This window comes from Carcharhinus amblyrhynchos, chromosome 21, assembly GCF_965287045.1.
Source record: "Carcharhinus amblyrhynchos chromosome 21, sCarAmb.v2.hapA, whole genome shotgun sequence".
Taxonomy (NCBI): domain Eukaryota; kingdom Metazoa; phylum Chordata; class Chondrichthyes; order Carcharhiniformes; family Carcharhinidae; genus Carcharhinus; species Carcharhinus amblyrhynchos.
Genome location: NC_137344.1, coordinates 45,360,920 through 45,384,262, shown reverse-complemented (window position 1 = coordinate 45,384,262; position 23,343 = coordinate 45,360,920). Strand labels below are relative to the sequence as shown.

General features: G+C 42.0%; 1 protein-coding gene across 5 annotated transcripts in view; it reads right to left on the bottom strand.

The window, feature by feature from the left end:
* mpripb (myosin phosphatase Rho interacting protein b) overlaps positions 1-23,343 on the bottom strand; it is a 417,298-nt gene that overhangs the window by 107,552 nt on the left and 286,403 nt on the right. For 3 of the 5 annotated variants that reach the window (XM_080209086.1, XM_080209085.1, XM_080209088.1), the window contains exons 9-11: positions 18,540-18,647; positions 13,273-13,314; positions 11,708-11,764 (exon numbers count right to left, since the gene is read on the bottom strand). In XM_080209086.1, the coding sequence (XP_080065212.1) occupies positions 11,708-11,764; positions 13,273-13,314; positions 18,540-18,647 (207 nt within the window). The remainder of the gene's footprint in view (positions 1-11,707; positions 11,765-13,272; positions 13,315-18,539; positions 18,648-23,343) is intronic. The other 2 variants (XM_080209087.1, XM_080209089.1) reach the window with 1 other exon arrangement.

Sequence of the window (23,343 nt, the reverse complement as noted above, 5' to 3'; positions counted from 1 at the left end):
GCCTCATGTTCCCAAGGGTAGGACCAGAAAGTCCAGAGAACCCTGGACATCAAGGGAAACACAGTAAAAAGGCTGACAACACCAGGTTTTAGTCCAACCGATTTATTTGATAGTAAACTCACAAGCTTTCGAGAGGACTCCCTCTTCGTCAGGTGAATGGAGAGTTCTGGCCTTGGATATTCACCTGACGAAGAGGGAGTCCCCTCGAAAGCTTGTGAGTTTACTATCAAATAAATCGGTTGGACTAAAACCTGGTGTTGTCAGACTTTTTACTGTGTTTACCCCAGTCCAACGCCGGCACATCCACATCATGACTACTATCGTCAAGGGAAATACAGGATTGGATAAGGAAAAGATGGAGGTTTATGGCAGATATAGAGGCCGAAAATAGTGGATGCCCTAGATGAATATAGAAAGTTCAAGAGGAAAAGCAAAGGAAAATCCCAAGGTATTCTATAAATATATTAAAGACATGAGGGTAACCAGGGGAAAAGTAGAGCCATTAGGGTCCTGAGTGGCAACCTGTTTGCGCAGCTGAAAGATATAAGTGAGGTGTTAAATCAATACTTTGCATCTGTGTTCACTATGGAGAAGAACGTTTAGGTATGGAAAGCAGGGAGGGGAACCAGGATGTAATTGAACAGAGGAAGCATTAGCAATTTAAATAGGATCAAAAATGGATAAATCACCAGGTCCAGATGAAATAAAAACACAAACAAAAAGCAGCAGTCGGCCATTCAGCCCTACAAGCCCCACTCTACATTCACCACCCTCTGAGTGAAGACATTTCTCCTCACCTGAACGCTAAAAGATTTGTCCCTTATCCTCAAACTATGACCCTCAGTTCTGGGCTCCCCCATCACTGAGAACATTCTTTCTGAATCTACCCTGTCTAACCCTGTTAGAATTTTATAAGTTTTTATGTGATCCTCTCATTCTTCTAAACTCCAGTGACCGTAATCCCAATTGACTTAAATCGCTCACGACGAACCTACCATCCCAGGAATCAGCCCGGTAAGCTTTTGCTGTAGTCCCTCAATAGCCAGGACATCCTTCCTCAGATAAGGACACCAAGACTGCACACAATATTGCAGATGTGTCGTCACCAACCCTATACAACTGCAACAAAACATCCTATTCCTATACTCAAATCCTCTCGCTATGAAGGCCAACATACCATTTGCCTTCTTTACTGCCAGCTGTACCTGTCCACTTACTTTCAGCGACTGATGCACGAAGACTCCAAGATCTCACTGAGTACCAACCTCTGTCAATTTGCATCCACTCAAGTAATAATCTGTCTTCCTATTATTGCTACCAAAATGGATAACCTCATATCTATCAACATTACACTGTATCTGCCAAGCAGATGCCAATACTCAGTCTGTCCAAATCACACTGAAGCATCTCTGCATCCTCCTCATAGCTCACCCTCGCGCCCAACTTCGTATCATCGGCAAGCTGGAGATAATACATTCAGTTCCCTCTTCCAAATCTTAGCACAGATCCCTGTGGATCCCCACTAGTCACTGACTGCCAATCAGAAGACAACCCTTTATGCCAACTCTTTCTATCTGCTAACCAGCTTTCTGTCCATCTCAAGGCATTACCTATAATCCCACGTGCTTTAACTTTACATACTCATCTGTTATTTGAGACCTTGTCGAAAGCCTTCTGAAAGTCTAAATAAACCACATCAACTGGTTCTCCTCTGTCAACTCTAATGTTACATCTTCAAAAAAATTCGTATTTGTCAAGCATGATTTCCCTTTTGTAAATTCATGATGACTTTGTCTGATTATACCACTGCCTTCCAATGTTGAGTTATGAAATTCTTGATAATAAATTCTAGCAACTTCTCCAGTGCCAATGTTAGGCTCACTTGTTCTATAGTTCCTTGTTTTCCCTCTGCCTCACATATTGAATAGTGGGCTTACATTAGCTACCCTCCAATCTGTAGGAACTATTCCACAGTTGAAAAATAACCTCCAATGGATCTAATATTTCGTTAAGTATTCTGGGATGATTATCAGGACCTGGAGATTTATCCACCTTTAATCCCTTCAATTTTCCAAAATTCTCTACTAATGCTCATTTTCTTCAGCTCCTCACTAAAACATGTTTCTCTCAGTACTTTTGATATATTATTCACGTCTTCCTCTGAGAAGACTATAGCAAAGTACAAATCTAATTTCTCAGCCATTTGTTTATCCCCCGTTACGAATTCTCCCATTTCTGATTGTAAAGGGCCTATGTAAGTTTTTGTCAGTCTTTTTCTCTTTACATATCTATAGAAACTTTTACAGTCAGTATTTATGTTCCTCGCTGGCTTACTTTCATTCTCTATTTTTCCCTTCTTAATCAACCCCTTTGCTGAATTTTAAACTGCTCCCAATCCTCAGGCCTATTGCTTTTTCTTGCCAATTTGTATGCTTCTTTCTTGAATCTGATACTATCTCTAATTTCCCTTGTAAACTAAGGTTTGGCCACATTCCCTTTCCACTCTTGCGCCAAACAGGAATAAACAACTTCTGGAGTTCACTTATTCGTTCTCACTGTCTTTCCTTTCAGCAATGTTTCCCATTTTATCATGGCCAATTCATCACAGCTACCTTTATTAAGGCTCAGGACCCTGGTCTCAGAATCAACCATAGCATTATCCACCTTGACAAAGAACCTCCATATTATGGTCACTTATCCTCAACAGCTTTCTCATAACTAGATTGCCAACTAATCCTTTTTCAATGTACAACACCCAGTCCAAGATAGCCTGCTCCCTTATTGGTTCCTCAATGTAATACTCCAGAAAACCATCCAGTACGCACTCCAGAAATTCTTCCTCAATGCATCAAAAGCTATTGTGAGGCAAAATGAAATTACAGCTACTCTGACATTAATTTTCAAATCCTCTCTGGCCTCAGGAGAGATATTGGAGGAATAAAGAGCAGCTAATGTGATACCATTATGAAAGGAGGGAAGTCATGAAAAAGAACAGTAATTACAGGCCAGTGTCAAACATCATTGGTAGGGAAATAATTGTGGGGAAAAAAAAATCTCTGGAGAGGCAAGGATTAATCAAGAACAAGCATGGACTTGTCAGAAAGAGATCGCATCTAACGAATTTGGCTTTTTCAAAGTGATCAGGTGTGCAAATGAGTTAATGTAGTCAACATGGATTTTAGTAAGGCCTTTGACAAGGTCTCACACGGGGCACTGGTCAAGAAGGGCGACAGTGCCAAAGGGTGGCAATGATGGCACAGTGGTTAGCACTGCTGCCTAAGTGCCGGGGACCAGGAGTGATTCCGACCTTCAGTGACTGTGTGGAGTTTTGTGTTCTCCTCGCACCTGGGTGGGTTTCCTCCCACAGTCCAAAGATGTGCAGGTTATGTGGACTGGTAATGCTAGATTGCCCCTTAGTGTCCAAAGATGTGCAGGTTACATGGACTGGCCATAGTAAATGCACAGGCTTATGGGAAAAGGGAACAGAGCTTGCATATGATGCTCTTTCAGGGGGTTGGTATAGACTCAATGAGCCAAATGGCTTCTTTCTGCACTGTAAGGATTCAATGGAATGAAGTAAGAACTCATTGGAACGAGGGCAATTTGATTAATTGGATCCAAAACTGGCTTAGCGATGAGGAGGAGGGTGGTGGTTGAAGTTTTTTGAGACTGGAAGCCTGTGTCCAGTGGTGTACCACAGGGATTGGTGCTGGATCCCTTGCTGTTTTTACTGCATTTAAATTAACTCAATGAGAACGTGGAGGGGTATGATCAATAGGTTCACAGGTGTCACAAAAAAAAATGAGAAAGAAAGCCTTAGATTACAGGGTGATATAGCTGGGCTAGTCAGATAGGTAGAACAATGGCACTGTGATGCATTTTGGGAGGACTAACAAGGCAAGAGTATACACAATGAACCTTGGGGTTCATGTCCATAGATCCCTGAAGGCACGGAACAGGTAGATAAGGTAGTTGAGAAGGCATATGGGATATTAAGAAAGTAATAGCAGCACATTTGGAAAATCATAATTTAATCAAGCTGTCAGCAAGGCTTCATGAAGGGGAAATCATGTCTGACCAATTTTATTAGAGTTTTCAAGAAAGCCTCAAACAGGGGAACCAGTAAATGTGTTGTATTTGGACTTCCAGAAAGTGTTCGACAAGGTCCCTCACAAAAGATTGAGTCATAAGAGCTCAAGTGCTGAAGGTAGTATATTGGCATGGGTAGTGAACTGGCTAATGGATAGGGAACAATGAATGGGGATAGGAGTTCTCATTCAGGTTGGTAACCTGTAACCAGTGGGGCTCCACAAGAATCAATGTTTACAATATATTAATGACTTGGAGGAGGGAAGGGAATGTACTGTAGTCAAGTTTGCAGATGATACAGAAGTAGGTGGAAAGGCAAGTCGTGAGGGGGATACAAACAGGTCACAAAGAGATATTGATAGGTTAAGTAAGTGAGCATAAAGTTGGCAAATGGAGTATAACGTGGGAAAATGTGAAGTTGTTCATTTTGGAAGGGAGAACAAAAGAACAGAGTATTATTTAAATGGAGAAAAACTGCAGAAAGCTGCAACACAAAGGGACTTGTGCATGATAAACAGAAAGCTGGCACATAGGTGCAACTAGTTATCAGGAAGGCTAATGGAACGTTGATCCTTATTTCAAGGGGGTTGGAGTAGGGAATTCTTCCCACAACTATACAAGGTACTGGTGAGACCACATCTGGAGTGCTGAGAGCAGTTTTGTCATTATTTCATTGGAGGCAGTTTAGGGAAGGTTCACTAGGATGATCCCCAGTATGGCAGGATTGCCTTATGCGTGAAGGTCAAGCAGGTTGGGACTCTATTCATTGGAATTTAGAACAAAAGGTGATCTCATTGAAACATACAGGATGCTTAAGAGCCTGATAGTATAAATGCTGAGAGGATGTTTCCCCTCAGGGGAAGTCTAGGATCAGCGGACATAGTCTCAGGATAAAGGGGCTCCAATTTAAGACTGAGATGAAGAGGAATTTCTTCTGAGCATCATGAGTCTCTGGAACTCCTTGTCACAGGGATCTGTGGGGGCAGAGTCCTTGTGCATATTTAAGGCTGAGATTTATAAATTTTTGATCTGTAAGAGGATCATGGGTTATGGGGAAAAGGCAATAAAGTGGACGTAAGGAATGTCAGATCAGTCACGATCCGACTGAGTGGTGGAGCAGGCTCAAGGGGCCAAACAGCCTACTTCTGTTCCTATTTCTTATGGTTTTATTAGCTGAGGCAGAGAATATAAAAGCAGGGAGCTGGATAAAATAATTAGGCCACAGCTAGAGTTCTGCATGAAGTTCTGGTCATCACACTATATGGATGGATGCGATTACACCAGAATGGGCGCAGAGAAAGTTCACCAGGATGTTGACTGGGCCGGGGCGTTTCAGCAATGAGAGGCTGGTTGGGCTGGGGTTGCTCTCTTTAGAGCAGAGAATGGTGAGGGGGGACTTAATTTTGAAGACATAGATAGGAAGAAACTTTTCCCTTTACTAGTGTGGGCACATAGAATTAAGATAATGAGCAGGAGATTTAGAGGGGATTTGAGGAAAGACCATTTCACCCAGAGGGTGCTGGAAATCTGAAATTCACTGACTGAAAGGGCAGCGGAGGCAGGAATCCTCATCATTTAAGAAGCATTTAGATTGGCACTTGAAACACCATAATATACATGTCTAAAGACAAAGTACTGGAAAATGGGATTAGAATAGATGGGTGCTTTATAGCCAGCGCAGACACAATGGGCCAAGGGCCATTTTCTGTGCTGTGTGACTCTATGACTGTGACAAATTAGCTGATAATGGATGCCCTTTGATGCTGACCCAACATGTTTAAAATGCTGGTACAATTCATGCAATTTTTCTCAAATGTAATTTCTAATTGTGATTATCTCTGAAGGCCAGTAAATGTTTAAGGAGTATTATAAACTATTAATTCTATTGTCCTCCAAGGTATGGAGGTGCAACATTTTAGTTACGTTACTGCTACAAAAGACAGGTTTTGAATTTAAAAAGGAAATTGCTTATATATTCATCGTGTTATATGTCTGCATCAAAGACATAAGAACATAAGAAATAGAAGCAGGAGTAGGCCATCTAGCTCTTTGAGCCTGCCCTGCCACTCAGTAAGATCATGGCTGATCTGAAGTGGATCAGTTCCACTTTCCCACTTTCTCCCCATAACCCTTAATTCCCTTGTCTATCAGAAGCCTATCTACCCGTGACTTAAATATATTCAGCGAGGTAGCCTCCACCACTTCAACGGGCAGATAATTCCAGAAATTCACCACCCTTTGAGTGAAGGAGTTCCTCCTCAACTCTGATCTAAACTGACCCCCCCCCTTCCTGCTATCCTTTCTAAGTGGGAAGAATCTCTCTATCTCTACCCTATCTATCCCCTTCATTATCTTATACATCTCTATAAGATCCCCCCTCAGCCTTCTAAACTCCAAAGAGTACAGACCCAGTCTATCCAATCTCTCTTCATAGGCTAACCCCCTCGTCTCCGCTATCAGCCTTGTGAACCTTCTCTGCACTCCCTCCAAGACCAATATATCCTTCCGCAAGTGCGACAACCAAAACTGAACACAGTACTCCAGCTGTGGCCTCACCAGTACCCTGTACAGTTGCAACAAGACCTCCCTACTTCTATATTCTATCCCCCTCGCTATAAAGGCCAACATTCCATTCGCCTTCTTGATCACCTGCTGCACCTGCAGACTGAGTTTTTGCGATTCATGCACAAGGACCCCCAGGTCCCACTGCACCGTAGCATGCTGCAGCTTTTCGCCCTTTAAAATAATCCCTCCTACTATTATTTCTACCAAAGTGGATAACCTCACATTTGCTAACATTATATTCCATCTGCCAGGTCCTCGCCCACTCGCTCAGCCTATCCATATCTCTTTGCAGACTTTCCACACCCTTCATGCAATTTAATTTTCCACTCATCTTCATGTCATCAGCAAATTTCGTTACCCTACACTCAGCCCCCTCCTCCAGATCGTCTACATAAATGGTAAACAGTTGAGGCCCCAGCACCGATCCCTGCAGCACTCCACTAGTCACCAACTGCCAACCAGAACAGCACCCATTTATTCCAACACTCTGCTTCCTATTAGGCGACCAATCCTCTATCCACGCTAACACCTTACCCTCAACTCCATGCACACTAACCTTTTGCAGCAACCTTTTGTGAGGCACCTTATCAAATGCATTTTGGAAATCTAAAAACACCACATCCACTGGTTCCCCTCTGTCTACCGCACTAGTCACATCCTCATCAGAAATACAATGAATTCGTTAAACATGACTTCCCCTTAACGAATCCGTGCTGCATCTGCTCAATCAAACCATTCTTTTCTAGGTGCCTTGCTATTTCTTCTTTGATGATAGATTCTAGCATTTTTCCATCTACAGACATTAAACTAACCGGCCTATAATTCCCTGCCTTTTGTCTGCTACCTTTTTTAAACAGCGGCGTAACATTAGCCATTTTCCAATCTTCTGGCACTTCTCCGGGGTCCAGCAAATTTTGATAAATAATTACTAAGGCATCCGCCATCACCTCTGCCATTTCTTTCAGAACCCTGGGATGCATTCCATCCGGTCTGGGGGACTTGTCTACCTTCAGTCCCATTAGTCTATCAAGCACTACCTCTCTAGTGATCTTACATATGCTGGACACCATCAAAATAAGCCTGCTGGATTTGTTAAAGCCCAGTAAGAAGTCTCACAACACCAGGTTAAAGTCCAACAGTTTATTTAGTAGCAAACACCATTAGCTTTCGGGGCTCTGCCCCTTTGTCAGATGAATGGGGAGTTCTGATCACAAACTCAGTCTACAGGATGCTGATTAGAATGCGAGTCTTTACAGCAAATCAAGTCTTAAAGGTGCAGACAACGCATGTGGAGATAGCATTACGATAGGTTGAAGAGATAAAGCCCATCAGCCTCTGGCCTCATCAGATTTAGCAACGCGACAATAATCTCCCCCTCAATGTCAACGAAAGGAAGGAGAATGTCATCAACTTCAGGAAGCGGAAAGAATATGCCCCTATCTACATCAATGGGGATGAAGTAGAAAGGGTTGAGGGCTTCAAGTTTTTAGGTGTTCAGACGACCAATAATCTGTCCTGGTTCCCCAATGCTGACACTATAGTTACAAAAGCCTACCAAAGCCTCTATTTTCTCAGAAGATTAAGGAAATTTGGCTATCAGTTATGACTCTCACTAACTTTTACAGATGCCACAGAAAGCATTCTTTCTGGTTATATCACAGCTTAGAACATAGAACACTACAGCACAAACAGGCCCTTCGGCCCACAAGTTGCGCCGATCACATCAACACCTACCAATCTATAGACCTATCTATAACCCCCAATCCCATTAAACCCCATATACTCATCCAGAAGTCTTTTAAAAGACCCCAGTGAGTTCGCCTCCACTACCACTGACGGCAGCCGATTCCATTCACTCACCGCCCTCAGTGAAAAACTTACCCCTAACATCACTTCTGTACTTTCCTCCCCGCACCTTAAATCTGTGTCCTCTCGTAGCGACCATTTCAACCCGGGGAAATAGCCTCTGAGAATCCACCCTATCTATTCCTCTCAACGTTTTATAAACTTCTATCAGGTCGCCTCTCAACCTTCGTCTCTCCAGGGAGAAGAGTCCCAGCTCCCTCAACCTAACTTCATAAGGCATGCCTCCCAGTCCAGGCAACATCCTTGTAAATCTCCTCTGTACCCTTTCAATAGCTTCTACGTCTTTCCTATAGTGAGGCGACCAGAACTGCGCACAGTACTCCAAATGAGGCCTGACTAGGGTCTTATAAAGTTGCAGCATTACCTCCCGATTCCTAAACTCAATCCCTCGATTAATGAAGGCCAGTACACCATACGCCTTCTTGACCACATCCTCCACCTGCGAGGCCGATTTAAGAGTCCTGTGGACCCGGACCCCAAGATCCTTCTGCTCTTCAACACTACTAAGACTCCTGCCCTTGATCGTGTACTCGTTCATCCCGTTGGTTCTGCCAAAATGGACGACTACACACTTATCGGCGTTGAAGTCCATCTGCCACTTCTCCGCCCAGTCCTGCATCCTATTTATGTCCTGCTGCAACTTTTGCCATCCTTCCAGACCATCCACAACACCACCGACCTTCGTGTCATCAGCGAACTTACTTACCCATCCCTCCACTTCCTCATCCAGGTCATTTATGAAAATGACAAACAGCAAGGGTCCTAGAACAGATCCCTGGGGCACTCCACTGGTGACTGACCTCTATGCAGAAAAAGACCCATCCACAACCACACTCTGCCTTCTGCAGGCAAGCCAGTTCTGGATCCACAAGGCCAAAGGCCCTTGGATCCCATGCCCTCTCACCTTCTCAAGAAGTCTTGCATGGGGGACCTTATCAAACACCTTGCTGAAGTCCACGTACACCACGTCCATTGCACTTCCTTCGTCAATGTGTTCAGTCACATTATCTAAGAACTCAACTAGGCTCGTAAGGCACGACCTGCCCTTGACAAATCCATGCTGACTATTCCTGATCATGTCAAACCTCACCAAATGCTCGTAAATCTTGTCCCTCAGTAGCCTCTCCATCAGCTTACCAACCACTGAGGTCAAACTCACCGGTCGGTAATTTCCTGGGCTATCTCTGTTCCCTTTCTTGAAAATAGGAACTACATCCGCAATCCTCAATCTTCCGGAACCTCTCCCATCTCCATTGACGACGCAAAGATCATCGCCAGGGGCTCTGCAATCACTTCCCTCGCCTCCCACAGTATCCTGGGGTACATCCCATCCGGTCCCGGCGACTTATCTATCTTGATAGAATTCAAAAGTTCTAACACATCCTCCTCCTTAATATCCACATTCTCAATCTTTTCCATTTGATGCAAATCCGTAGCAAAATCTCCCAGATCAGCTTCCACTGTGAATACTGAGGCAAAGTACTCATTAAGCACCTCTGCCATTTCTTCTGGTTCCACACAGATCTTTCCCCCTTCACCTTTTATAGGTCCTATCCCTTCTCTTCTCATCCTTTTACCTTTCACATTTTTATAGAAGGCCTTGGGATTCTCCTTAATCTTACCCACCAAGGTCTTCTCATGACCCCTTCTGGCTCTCCTAATTTCCCTTTTAAGCTCCTTTCTACAGTCCTTATACGCCTCAAGATCCTTAACATCTCCTAGTTCCCTGAACCTTTTGTACACCTTCCTTTTCCTCCTGACTAGGTTCAACACAGCCTTCGTGCACCACGGTTCCCACGACCTACCAAAACCCCCTTGTCTCATCGGAACGTTGTCATGCAGAGCTCCAGACAAACATTCCTTGAATATCCGCCACCTTCCTTCGGTACTTTTCCCTAAGAACGCCTCCTTCCAGTTTATTTGTCCAAGTAACTTCCTGACTTCTTCGTATCTCCCCTTACTCCAGACAAACACCTTCCTAGCCTGCCTGATCCTATCTCGTTCCAATGCAATTATGAAGAAGATAGAATTATGGTCACCATTCCCAAGATGCTCTCCTACCGAGAGATCCATCACCTGCCCTGGTTCATTCGCCAGTACCAGGTCAAGTACAGCCTCTCCCCTCGTAGGCTTATCCACATACTGCGTCAGGAAACCTTCCTGAACACACCTAACAAACTCCTCCCCATCCAAACCCCTTACCCTAGGGATATTCCAGTCGATGTTTGGGAAATTGAAGTCTCCCATCACGACAACTCTGTGATGACTACATCTCTCCAGAATCTGTTTCCCTATCTGCACCTCAACTTCCCTGTCACTATTGGGCGGCCTATAGAATACACCCAGCAAAGTTTTCGACCCTTTGCTGTTTGTAACTTCCACCCACAGAGACTCTGTAGATAGTCCCTCCACGGCATCCTCTTTCTCTGCAGCCATGACACTGTCCCTGATCAACAGTGCCACTCCACCACCTCTTCTGTCACCCTCCCTGTCCTTCCTGAAGCATCTGAAACCTGGCACCGGAAGTACCCAGTCCTGTCCCTGAGACATCCAAGTCTCCGTAATGGCCACCACATCACATTCCCAAGCAGCAATCCACGCCCTAAGCTCATCTACCTTATTCACTACACTCCTTGCATTAAAATATATACACTTCAGCCCCTCAGTCTGGGCATTTCCCTTCTCCACCCCCTGTCTAACCTCCCTTAGTATGGTTCCTGCTCCACCCTCGACCACAAGAAACTACAAATGGTCGCAAACATAGCCCAATCCATCACACAAACCAGCCGCCTATCCACTGACTGTCTACACTTCCCACTGCCTCGGAAAAGCAGCCAGCATTATTAAGGGCCCCACGTACCCAGGAATTCTCTCTTCCAGCTTCTTCCTTTGGGAAAAAGATACAAAAGTCTGAGGTCACATTCAAACCGACTCAAGAACAGCTTCTTCCCTGCTGCCATCAGACTTTTGAACGGACCTACCTTGCATTAAGTTGATCTATGTCTACACCCCAACTTTGACTGTAACACTACTTTCTGCACTCTCCTATTTCCTTCTCTATGAATGGTATGCTTCGCCTGTATAGCATGTATGAAACAATACTTTTCACTGTATGTTAATATATGTGACAATAATAAATTAAAATTAATGAGGGAAAAATCTCTAAATTAAGCAGCAGTGTTCTTACCTGGCCCATTTCGTCAAGCTTTACCATCCATCCTTTCTTAAAATTCAAGAGATCAGGCTAAAAGAAAATAGGTGAAAATTAGGTCAGACAATGTTAACCAGCTGTCTTAATTCATTCTACATCTATTGTGGATAATTTGCCTGGTCACTGATTGTCCTGTTTGATCAGCTGAGCAAGGTGAATAATTTCAGTTGAATACGTCAGCATGACTCAGCTGATAGCATTCTTGCTTTGGAATCAAAGCTAAGGTGTTTAAAAGGCACTCCAGGAGTGCATAATTTACACTGACCTTCAGATATAGTTGAATGTCAAAGTTTCCATGACCAAAGACCAGGGAGCTCAGTATCCTGTACAATATTTTCCCCCTCAGTTACTGTTTAAGAGCTTGGAGTGTGACTGCCACATTTGCCTATATAACAATAACTGCACTTCAAAAGCAATTAATTGGTTGTGGAGTATTTTATTGCATAATTAAAATTTGATGAGATACAATATAATTGCAAGATTTTCTATCTTTCATGCCAAGAGAAACACGCGTGAAATTTCTATACAACCTTCCTCTCTCCTTTCTTCCCCTCGCGAAGGTAACCTTGGAAAATTTCAATTTATTATAGTGCTTTGTTCAATGCTAACTAATTAACTTTCACAGATGAAATTTTCATAAATCACAGAACAAGTGCTATTGCATCTCAACAATAAGTTAATTCATATTTATCTTTTTAAGACTTTATGAACAAACATTTATCCAGTTTATCTTTTTTTTTGAAAGGAATTGCATTTGGTGTTACACATCCCATTCTTCTGCTGGAAGTAAAAATTAAATATTTATTAAATAATCAAACCAGTCTTTTTTTTTGAAATTTCAAGTTCATGTTCAAATTACAGCTCAAGCTAAATAATCTATTTCCCTATACATTATCCAGCCCTTTCATTTGTTTAAAATATCTAGGTCATATTTCTGTGTTCTTTTCTGCACTGAAAACCAGTTTAGTTCAGTGCGCCTTTTGGCAAGTTGTGAAACATTAAACTCATGAAATTTTCTGCTTAAACTTTCACTAATGTATTAATTTCAAAAACAGGATGCAGAGTTGCACAGGGAATTCAAAATGTGGTTTTAACAATTTTAAAAAATGAACTTTTTTTAAAATTTTAAACTACAGGTATTCAAGGTACAATCTTTGAAACGTAATGGGTCAAACAAATGTCTTGGGCCCATTTTACCAATCTAGGTTTCTTATTCTAGAATTCTTATTCTACACATACTTGAAAGTACTTTTATAATTCATTTATAGTTTCACACAAACACAAGAGTACTCTTCATTACAACAGAGTTCAATTTCTGACTGAATTTAAAAGTACTGGCCTGATCAGAGAAACACTACAAATTGCATTTATATAGTACCTTTAACACAATAAAATTTGAGGCCATGAACTGGGAAAAAATTCAATAAAGGGTAAAATGCCAGTCCATTGTGCAAAATTACATTTTTTTCATTCTTATTTATTCTTGTCCACATATACAGACATGCACACATAGAACATGCATTCAAAAGGACAGAATTTACCTCGCCCACTGCTTTGGAAGTAAAATCTCTGAGCCATGCAGACTGGGAACAGGGCAATGAAAGGAAAAGGGGAGAAAAGATAAGAATGTAAATAGGAGGAGTAGACCATTCGACCCTTGAGCCTGCACCGCCATTCAATATAGTCATGGCTGATAATGTACCTCAACTCCATTTTGCTGCCGCTGCCCCTGCCACCTCCCCCCCAACAATGGAGCATCCACATATTTCTGGGATAGAAAATTACAAAGATTCATAAATTCAGAAATTTCTCCTCATTTCAGTGTAAATGAGCAACTTATCATTTGAGGCTGTGCACTTCCCCACTTCCCATCTCAGGTTCTTCAGCTGAGAGGTTGAAATAATCTCTCGGCATCTACCCTATCAAGTCCCTTCAAAATCTTGTAGGTTTCAAAGAGATCAATTATCACTTTCTTTAACTCCAGGGATACAACACTATGATATTCCACTCCTCAAGATGTACGAGCATCTTGCCTCAAGTGTAGAACAGTGGCACAGAAGTTAACACTACTGCCTTATCAGGGGCCCAGGTTTGATTCCAGCCTTGGGTCACTGTCTGTGCGGAGTCTGCACGTTCTCCCTGTGTCAATGTGGGTTTCCTCCAAGTGCTCCTGTTTCCTCCCACAGTCCGAAAGACGTGCTGAAATATGACAACTAGGGGATTTTCACAGTAACGTCATTGCAGTGTTAATTTAAGCCTGCTTGTGACTAACAAATAAACTAAACCAATCTAGTGAACCTTTGCTATGCAACCTCCAAAGGAAAAAGGAAAGGCCCGGGCAACTTTTGCTAAAGTGTTCAATTTTAACTGAGTTCGCCATCCTTGTTACTGGATAGGTACAGTTGCGCAATAAATTGGGATTAGCTTCAGGTATACTTAAAAAAAAGTTTAATGGCCCCATTCTGTTCAAAGTTTTAACAATATAGGATCTTTAATATTAATGATCACTAGCAAGTGATGGTGATGAAAACAAACAATTAGGCCAGATCATAATTTCTAAAAGTTAATGCCCTCATCTTTGAGGTTAAAACTGTAAACATTTGAAGCAAAATTGCATGACAAATTTGCAGCATTAATGTAGCAAAAAATTCATTTGAAAACAAAAAACTGTAACATCTGCCATTGGTTAGGAGGAGATATATTGCAGATTCAATTACAGCAATAATTACTGTACCAATAACTTTGGTCAATCAGGTAAAGGAAGCGCACTGAAAAGGTTTTAATCTAAAATCATCCCATATTACTATATTGTTGGTCCTTACCATATGTGCAAATATAATTCTCGCTAATCGGTACAAGAAAACATTTGGAGTACCATGAAAAGAATTCATTGCTGCACAGAATATTAAATTACACTAGTGATTCTATTTTAGATAAAACAGTAATGCTGCAATAAGTAATTTTAAAAGGGCCAGGATTATCAGAAACTCTCATCTAAACTGCATTCGATGAATCATACAATTGAATCATAGAACTCCTACAGTGCAGGAGGTGGCAATTTGACTCATTGAGGCTGCATCTACTCTCTGACAGAGCATCTTATCCAGGCCCATCCCTGTAACCCCAAACATTTATCCCGTTAATCCCTCTAACGTACATAACTTTGGTCATGAAGGGCAATTTCCTACGGCCAATCCACAAAGCCTGCACATCTTTGGACTGTGGGAGGAAACCAGAGTACCTGGAGGAAACCCAAGCAGTCACCCAACACCAGAAATGAAGTCAGGTCAGTAGCACTGCGAGACAGCAGTGCTAACCACTGTGCCACCCAGTGTCATTTATGGCACAGCATACCACTGGCAAAATCTGTAATAAATGTTCAATTACGTTTCTTTAAACAACTCCAGGAAAAACAATAACTTACACAGAAATCAGGACATCAGTTTGTAGTGCCAATTGATCCATCTGATGCGAAAAGTAACAATGTCCTGCTTTGCTATTATACATTCAAGAGTCACAACCTGATTGCTGTCTGTTCAGTGATTTTAATAGTATACTGAACAGCATATTGTTCCATTTGAAAAATGAGTTGCCCTGCTAAGTAGCTGATTGATCTTTACTTCATATTCTCCATACATTATAGGAATATAATTGAAGTAGCACAAATTTAGGAGGGAATGGGTCCCTGTAAAGTAGTAACAGCTGGCATTTACTCGTACTTTTGAAGTCGTAAAATGACCCAAGCTGCCCAAAGGAGCAATAAACAAGGCTTGGCATTTAATTACAAAGGGATATTAGAGGAGATGACCAAAAGCTTGGTCCCAGAGGTAGGTTTTAAGGAGCGTCTTTAAGGGAGGAAAGAGGGAATTTTAGATCTTACAGTTTCAGTACCTGAAAACACAGCTGCAAACACTGAATTGATCAAAATTGTTCAAGAGACCAGAATTGGAACAGCATCGATATTACAGCTGATTGCTGAGCTGGAGGAGATTAGAGATAGGAAACTGCAAGGCAATGGAAGGATTTGAGAATAAGGATCAGAATTTTATCAAAGTGTTGTTTATGATGGGTGAACAGAACATGGTGCAAGTTAGGACAAAGTACCAGAGCTTTCGATGAGTTGAAGTTCATAGAAGGTTGAAGATGGAACACAAACTAAGAATGTGCTACAATAATCAAATCCAGAGGTGACAAATACATTGAAGAATTCTTTGTCGGGTGAGGGAACTGAGACAAAGTGGTTATATGCAGTTTGTTGATGGTGCAGTATGTGGTTGGAAGCTCAGCTCATGGGCAGCACTGCGGTACACTGACTAGCACTGCTGCCTCACAGTAGGAACATGGATTCAATTCCAGCCTTGGGTGACTGGCTGTGTGCAGTTTGCAGATTCACCCTGTGTCTGTGTGGATTTCCTCCAGGTGCTCCAGTTTCTTCCCACTGTTCAAAGATGTGCAAGTTAGGTGGACTTGCCATGTTTAGTGTCTATAGATTAGTGGGGTAAATACATGAGGTTACAGGATAAGTGAGGGTAAGAGTTGGTGTACACTCAATGGGCTAATGGTCTTCTTTTGCACTGTAGGGATTCTCTGATCAAATATAACATCAAGGCAAGATTCAGCCTCAGATGGTAGCAAGGGAGAGGAATGGAGTCGGCAGTGGGAAAAAAAGACTTAATATTTAAATGGGAAGGAATTTACTGTTCATTCTGAATGCTTGACAAGTAGCCTGACAATTCAGAGAAACTATGGGGGTCGGGTGGTAGAGGGGCGCTGATGAGGAGACAGCTGGGATCACCAGCCTGCAACTGAAAATTGGTTCTGTGTTTCTGGGTGATGTCGCCGAGTGCAGCTTGTAAATGAGAAATAGAAACCATAAAGTCAGTTATCAGGACAAATCTGTTTTCTTGTTTCTCTTAGACAGTCCTTTGGAGTCAAAGATGAATTGCTTTCGCACTAAAAAATGAGTACTCAGGTGACAGAGTCCAATGCACAACCACTGTCACAAATGGAACAAGTGGTGGTTGGGGGAGTGGATGGGTGGAGTTACCATGCACTCCTTTTCTTGTTGACGCCTGGCTTCAGCTTGCTCTTGGCAATGAAACTGAGATATTCAGCTCCTTCCCAGATGCTCTTTCTCCACTTCAGGCAGTCTTGGGCCAGGAATTCCCAGGTAGCAATGGAGATGTTGCACTTTTTCCAATGAGGCCTCGAAGGGTTTCCTCTGCCTTCCTGGAGCTCATTTACTGTGTCAAGTCTCTGAGTAGAGCAGTTGTTTCAGGAATTTCTTGTTAGGCATGCGAATAATGTGGTCCATCCAGCAGAGCTGATCAAGCAGGATCAATGTTTTGATGCTGGCCTAAGGGAGAACACCAACATGTTTGTGTGCCTATCCTGCCAATGGATTTGCAGAATCTTGCAGATGCAATGCTGGTGGTACTTCTCCAGGGTTTTGAGGTGCCTGCTGTAGGTCAACCTGCGGCAGTTTAATCTAGCTGATTGAGTGTGAAGGTAGAATATGTAACATTATTGCATTGACAATCAACTGGAGCTAATTCCAAAATACTTATGAAGCAGCTGTTAAAACGTGGACTTAAAATTATAATGTGGGTATGCCGGCGTTGGACTGGCGTAAACACAGTAAAAAGTCTGACGACACCAGGTTTTAGTCCAACCGATTTATTTGTCAAATAAATCGGTTGGACTAAAACCTGGTGTTGTCAGGCTTTTTACTTAAAATTATAGCCAAGGCTTCCTTCTGCACTGATAGAGTAGATGGAGAGATGGCGGTACAGTTGTAATGTCATTTCATTAGTAATTCAGAAGCCCAGACTAATGCTCTGGGGACAGGGATTCAAATCTGACCTTGGCAGCTGGTGAAATTTGAATTCAGTTAATAAATCTGGAATTATAAATATAGTCTTAGTAATGGTGACCGTGAAATTATCAGCTAAATACCCATCTGGTTCACTAGTGTCCTTTAGGGAAGGACATCTACTATCCATACCCAATCTGAACTACATATGACTCCAGACCCAAGCAATAAGATTGGCTCTTAACTACTATTTCCAAGGGCAATTGCGGGGGGAACAACAAATGCAGGCCTTGCCTGTAACAGCAACATCCCATGAAAGAATAAAGATTTTACCAATTACTTGGTCAGTTATTACCTCATTCCTTGTTTTCATTAGGAAGGTTAGATGTAGAAATGTGCTTTCAATCATTATTGTTTTTTTTAAATTCAAGGCATTTGGGGTTTCTTTCCATAATAAATTTGACCAATCAAGTATGCTAGTATTATATGTAATCTCATGTTGACTTTGTGGAATTGTTTACAATCCATTGCAATGGTCACTCGTGAAATCTCTTCCTCCTGTAGGTGTAAATCTTCTTGCAGGAGTAAGGATTCACAGACCCTGGCTGTCCCCCAGCATCTTTCATATGTGTCAGAATATTCAAACATGTTGGGATCATAGCCAATCTAGATTTTGTCCTCAGAGATCCACACGTGCACACTTTCCTGAAAGAGGTCAATGGATAGCATGGGACTTTGAATGATTTTTCCACTCTTCAATCCAGGGATACTGTAACCAATTATATAGAATGCCTATAATTACTCAAGCTAACAGTACTTAACTTGATGCAGTACATGATTTAAATCAAAGTGCTTTGTGGTCTGCATTGCTCAACTGCTAACTGGATAAACTCTGAGGCAGTGAGGAACTTTTAAAGTCAGATTTTTGATTGGAATAAATGTGACTATATATAAAAATCATAAACAACTGCAATGCAATGAAGACAACAGTTTTACCGTCATTATGGATTCAGTGGTTCTTCTGTCAAGGGATTTTGCGCGTCGAAGAGGAGGTACTGTAGAAGAATGAAAACGCTGCTCTCTGACAGATTCCTTTTTCACTTCCTGAAGGGAGAAATTACAAGTTAAAATGCAACAATCTACATGCCCATTCGTGATATAAAATGTTAAAAGTTAAGTTTTTAGTCACTAGTCAGCTTACATTAACACTGTAATGAAGTTACTATGAAAATCCCCCAGTCGCCACACTCTGCTGCCTATTCGGGTACGCTGAGGGTGGCACGGTAGCACAATGGTTAGCAATGCTGCTTCACAGCTCCAGAGACCTGGGCTCGATTCCCGCTTGGGTCACTATCCGTGTGGAGTTTGCACATACTCCTTGCATCTGCGTGGGTTTCCTCCAGGTACTCTGGTTTCCTCCCACAGCCCAAAGATGTGCGGGTTACGTTTATTGCCCATGCTGAAATTGCTCCTTAGCGTACTGAGGGGCGTAGGTTAGAGGGATTAGTGGGTAAAATATGTAGGGATATGGGCGGTAGGGCCTGGGTGGGATTGTGGTCAGTGCAGACTCAATGGGTCAAATGGATTCTTTCTGTACTATAGTTTTCTATGATTTCTATGATTAGCGTGGACAATGCACCTAACCAGCATGTCTTTTGGGCAGCTCTCACTAAAATTTCATTATGCCCATTTCTGGTTTCAGCAATTCCACCCATTTGAATGTATTCAAGCCTGGATTACATACATAAAAGGAATATTCCTAACTCTTCAGAAGAATCTTAGACTCCATATTCAATTCAGATTTCTATCGACTGCAGGGAAAAGAGAAAGCACAGGAAGCTAGCCTGAAAGATGTTCCCTTAAAAAAAATTCACATCCCTGCATTGTTGTCTGGGGCAGGTAATTTCTCTTATTTTTCTGCTGCAAAACCCCATTTTGGACTGCATGTTTTTTTTTGAGGGAGTAGCAAGAGCAACACAGTGAGAACCTGGCAATGTAACAGAGCTTTCGTCCACACAGGAAATAATAATAATCAGAAGTAACCCCGGTGGACAGTTAAGAGCAAACACAACCTATAAAACATTTGGAACTTGCAAAAATGAAACTTCTGACCTTCTAAAATTTAAAGTGTTCCTGCTTGCTGCAAACCATCTGGAACAGTATTTAATGGTAGTTGAACTGTCTGAAGGTCACATTAATGAGCATTTTTGGCCTGCTAGCTTTCACAAACCAAACAATTCCTTTAGCTTAATTTAATTACATGCACTTGACGATCACAAAGGGGGGAAATACTAAGAATCATCGACGTTTCAACCATAAACAGCTTGCTGTATACTTGTGTCTAAGATTAACCTTTTGCAATCTACAGGTCCAATTGTAGTCAAGCATATAAACAAGTTAAGTTACCAAATCGAAGTTCAACAATTTGTAGTAACCCCTTAAAACAACATCTGGTGTGTAAACTGCGTGATTTTACTGCTCAGTAAGGTCAAAGGTCACCTCATACGGCAGTATATATCTAGGATTACCCGACAAACATAATTTACAATTAACTCCAAGAACAGTTGGCGGACTCGTAGAAAATCAGTTTATTTGATAAATTTACGTAGCGGGTAAGTGACTTGTGTTAATCATTGAAGAGTGCATATGTGTTTTACAAAAGTAGTCACTGATTGGAAGATATTGTGACTTGATAAGTTTATGCCATTCCTTCTAAACATCCTAGCAGACTACACCAAAATGTGCTTCAGGGCAACCTGAAAAAAGTCATGTGCAGAGATGGATATTTCTTCCCCTTTCAAATTGTGAAGTTCTTCAATTTCATAATTTTACTAAATTATCTTTTCCACAAAAAAAGCAAAGTAGAATTAGAAGAATGTACATGAGTAAAGTGTTTCTTTTTAACTAAGTAGAAAAATCTGCTGGAGAGAGATGAGCTCTTCAAATATTCTTCCCCCACTATCTGGTGGGAGACGATACATCTTTTTCTATTGTTGCAATTAAAGTTTTCCAGGACAAACCGTGTGCTATTGTGGATTGCAGAGTTGATCACTCAGCTCATGGCATGGTATGTCTCAAGAGTCAATTCCAATTGGACTTTTTTTTAAAAGCTGGGATGAAAACCCAAAGGTTTCAAACTTGGGAACAAACACGATTGTACCAACACCCAAAAGATGTTTATTATCTGCACACTGATCAAAGCGAAGTAGTTGGTCTGAAGAATTGGATGATCTCCTATGAAACTGCATTGAGTCAGCAGACTGGTCAATATTTAAAAACTCAGCAACCAACCTGAACGAGTATGCCATTATAGTAACTGACTTCATTAGTAAGTGTGTAGAAGACTGTGCACGCCAAAAAAGCAAAAGCGTGTGTTTCCTAACTGGAAACCACTCTGAGGCGTTCAAGTCAGGCGACCCTGACGACAACAAACCCAGCTATAATCTATGGAGATCCATCAGAGATGCCAAAAGACAGTGGCGGACCAAACTAGAGTCCCAGACTAGCCACAGCCTATGACAAGGTCTGCAAGACATAACAGGCTACAAGATGAAGGCATGTAAAATCGCTGGCACCAATGCACCCCTCCCTGATGAGCTGAACGCATTTTATGCCTATTTTGAGCAAGAGGTCAGGGAAAGCATGCCTTCCACCCCAGAAACCTCAGACCAAACTGTATCTGAGGTCACCGTTGCAGACATCAGAGCAGCCTTCTCAAAAGTCAGCCAACAGAAAGTGACTGGTCCAGATGGGGTACCCAGACAAGCACTCAGATCCTGCATGGACCAACTAGCTGGGGCATTCGCAGACATCTTTAACCTCTCTTTACACCAATTTGAAGTCGCTATCTGCTTCAAGAAGCAATCACCATCCCGGTACTAAAGAAAAGCCAGGCAATGTGCCTTAATGACCATCATCCAGTGGCTCTGACATCCAACATTATGAAGTGCTTCAAAAGATTACTCATGGCACGAATCAATTCTGGCCTCCCAGGTTGCCTGGATTCACCACAGTTTACCTACTGCAGCAACAGACACCATCTCCCTGGCCTTACACTCAACCCTGGAAACCCTAGACAACAAAGACACCTACGTCAGACTCCTGAAGCTCAGCCTTTGACATCATTATTCCTACAAAACACATCTCCAAATTTCGTGGCCTGGGTTTCTGCTCCTTCCTAGACTTCCTAACTCACAGACTGCAATCAGTAAGGATAGGCAACAGCACCTCTTCCACAATCATCCTCAACATCGGTGCCCCACAAACCTTAGCTCTTTATATACCTGTGACTGTGTGGCCAAATTCCCCTCCAATTCAATTTTCAAGTTTGTTGATGCCACCACCATATAGTGAGTCGGATCTCAATAATGAGACAGGGCACAGCACTCTCCTTTCCTTCTCTATGCATAGTATACTTTGTATAGCGTGCAAGAACCAATACTTTTCACTGTGTATTACATATACATATGACAATAATAAATCAAATCAAGAAAGGATGTGAAGCCATGGGAAAGGGTGGAGAAAGGATTCATAAAATAGTCCCGGGGTAAGGAATCTGATGAACTGGTGCAATGGCAATAATCTCTTCCTCAATGTCAACAAAATGAAGGAGATAGTTGTCGATTTCAGGAAATATTGTGGAGGATGTGCCCCTGTCTACATTAACGAAGAGGAAGTAAAGCTTCAAGTTTCTAGGTGTCCAGATCACCAACAACCTTCCATGTTATAGTTAAGAAAGCCCACCAACATCTCTGTTGTCAAAGATTGCAAAAAACTACAAGGAGTTGTGAATGAAACCCAGTATATCACACAAATCAGCCTCCCATCCACTGTCCTCCACAACACTTCCATTGCCTCGGAAAAGCAACCAGCATAATCAAGGACTCCACACACCCCGGACATACTCTCTTCTACCTTCCTCTGTCAGGAAAAAGATACAAAAGTCTGAGAACATGTCTCAACCAACTCAAAAACAGCTTCGTCCCTGCTGCCATCAAACCTTTGAATGGACATATATTAAGATGACCTTTCATTACACCCTAGCTATGTTTAAAAGATGTGCTGGTTAGGTGCAGTGACCCGAAGAGGCGCTGCAGTGTGGCAACTAGGGAAATTTCATAGTAATTTCACTGTAGGGTTAATATAAGAGTTATTTGTAACTAATAAACTTTAACTTCATGACTGTAACACGAAATTCTGCACTCTCTCCTTTCCTTCTCTATGCATAGTATACTTTGTATAGCGTGTAAGAACCAATACTTTTCACTGTGTATTACATATACATATGACAATAATAAATCAAATCAAGAAAGGATGTGAAGCTATGGGAAAGGGTGGAGAAAGGATTCATAAAATAGTCCCGGGGTAAGGAACTTCAATTATAATGATAGATTGGAGAAGCTAAGGCTGTTTTCCCTGGAGAAAAGAATGCCTAGGGGAGATACAATAAGAGTTACTCAAAATCATGAGGGCTCTGGACAGATTCAATAGGGAGAACCTTTTCTCAATTGTGAAAATGAAGGGGGTGGGTCACAGATTCAAAGTAATTGGCAAAAGAAGCAAAAAAGTGATAGTGATCCTAGACCAGGCCCCAAAATTTTGGTAAGATCCAGTTAGGGTTAGGAACCAATAATGTATTTTTTAAAGTAGACGAAGTTTATTAAGAGAATAAATCCACAACATTCCACAAGTTTTGAACAAACAGGAATCAACCACGAGAAGTGCCTCCTTCCTACGTGGACTAGAAAAATTCTAGGAAATTTTCCTGAACACACGAGGCTCTCTAGCCTCTCACTGCCCC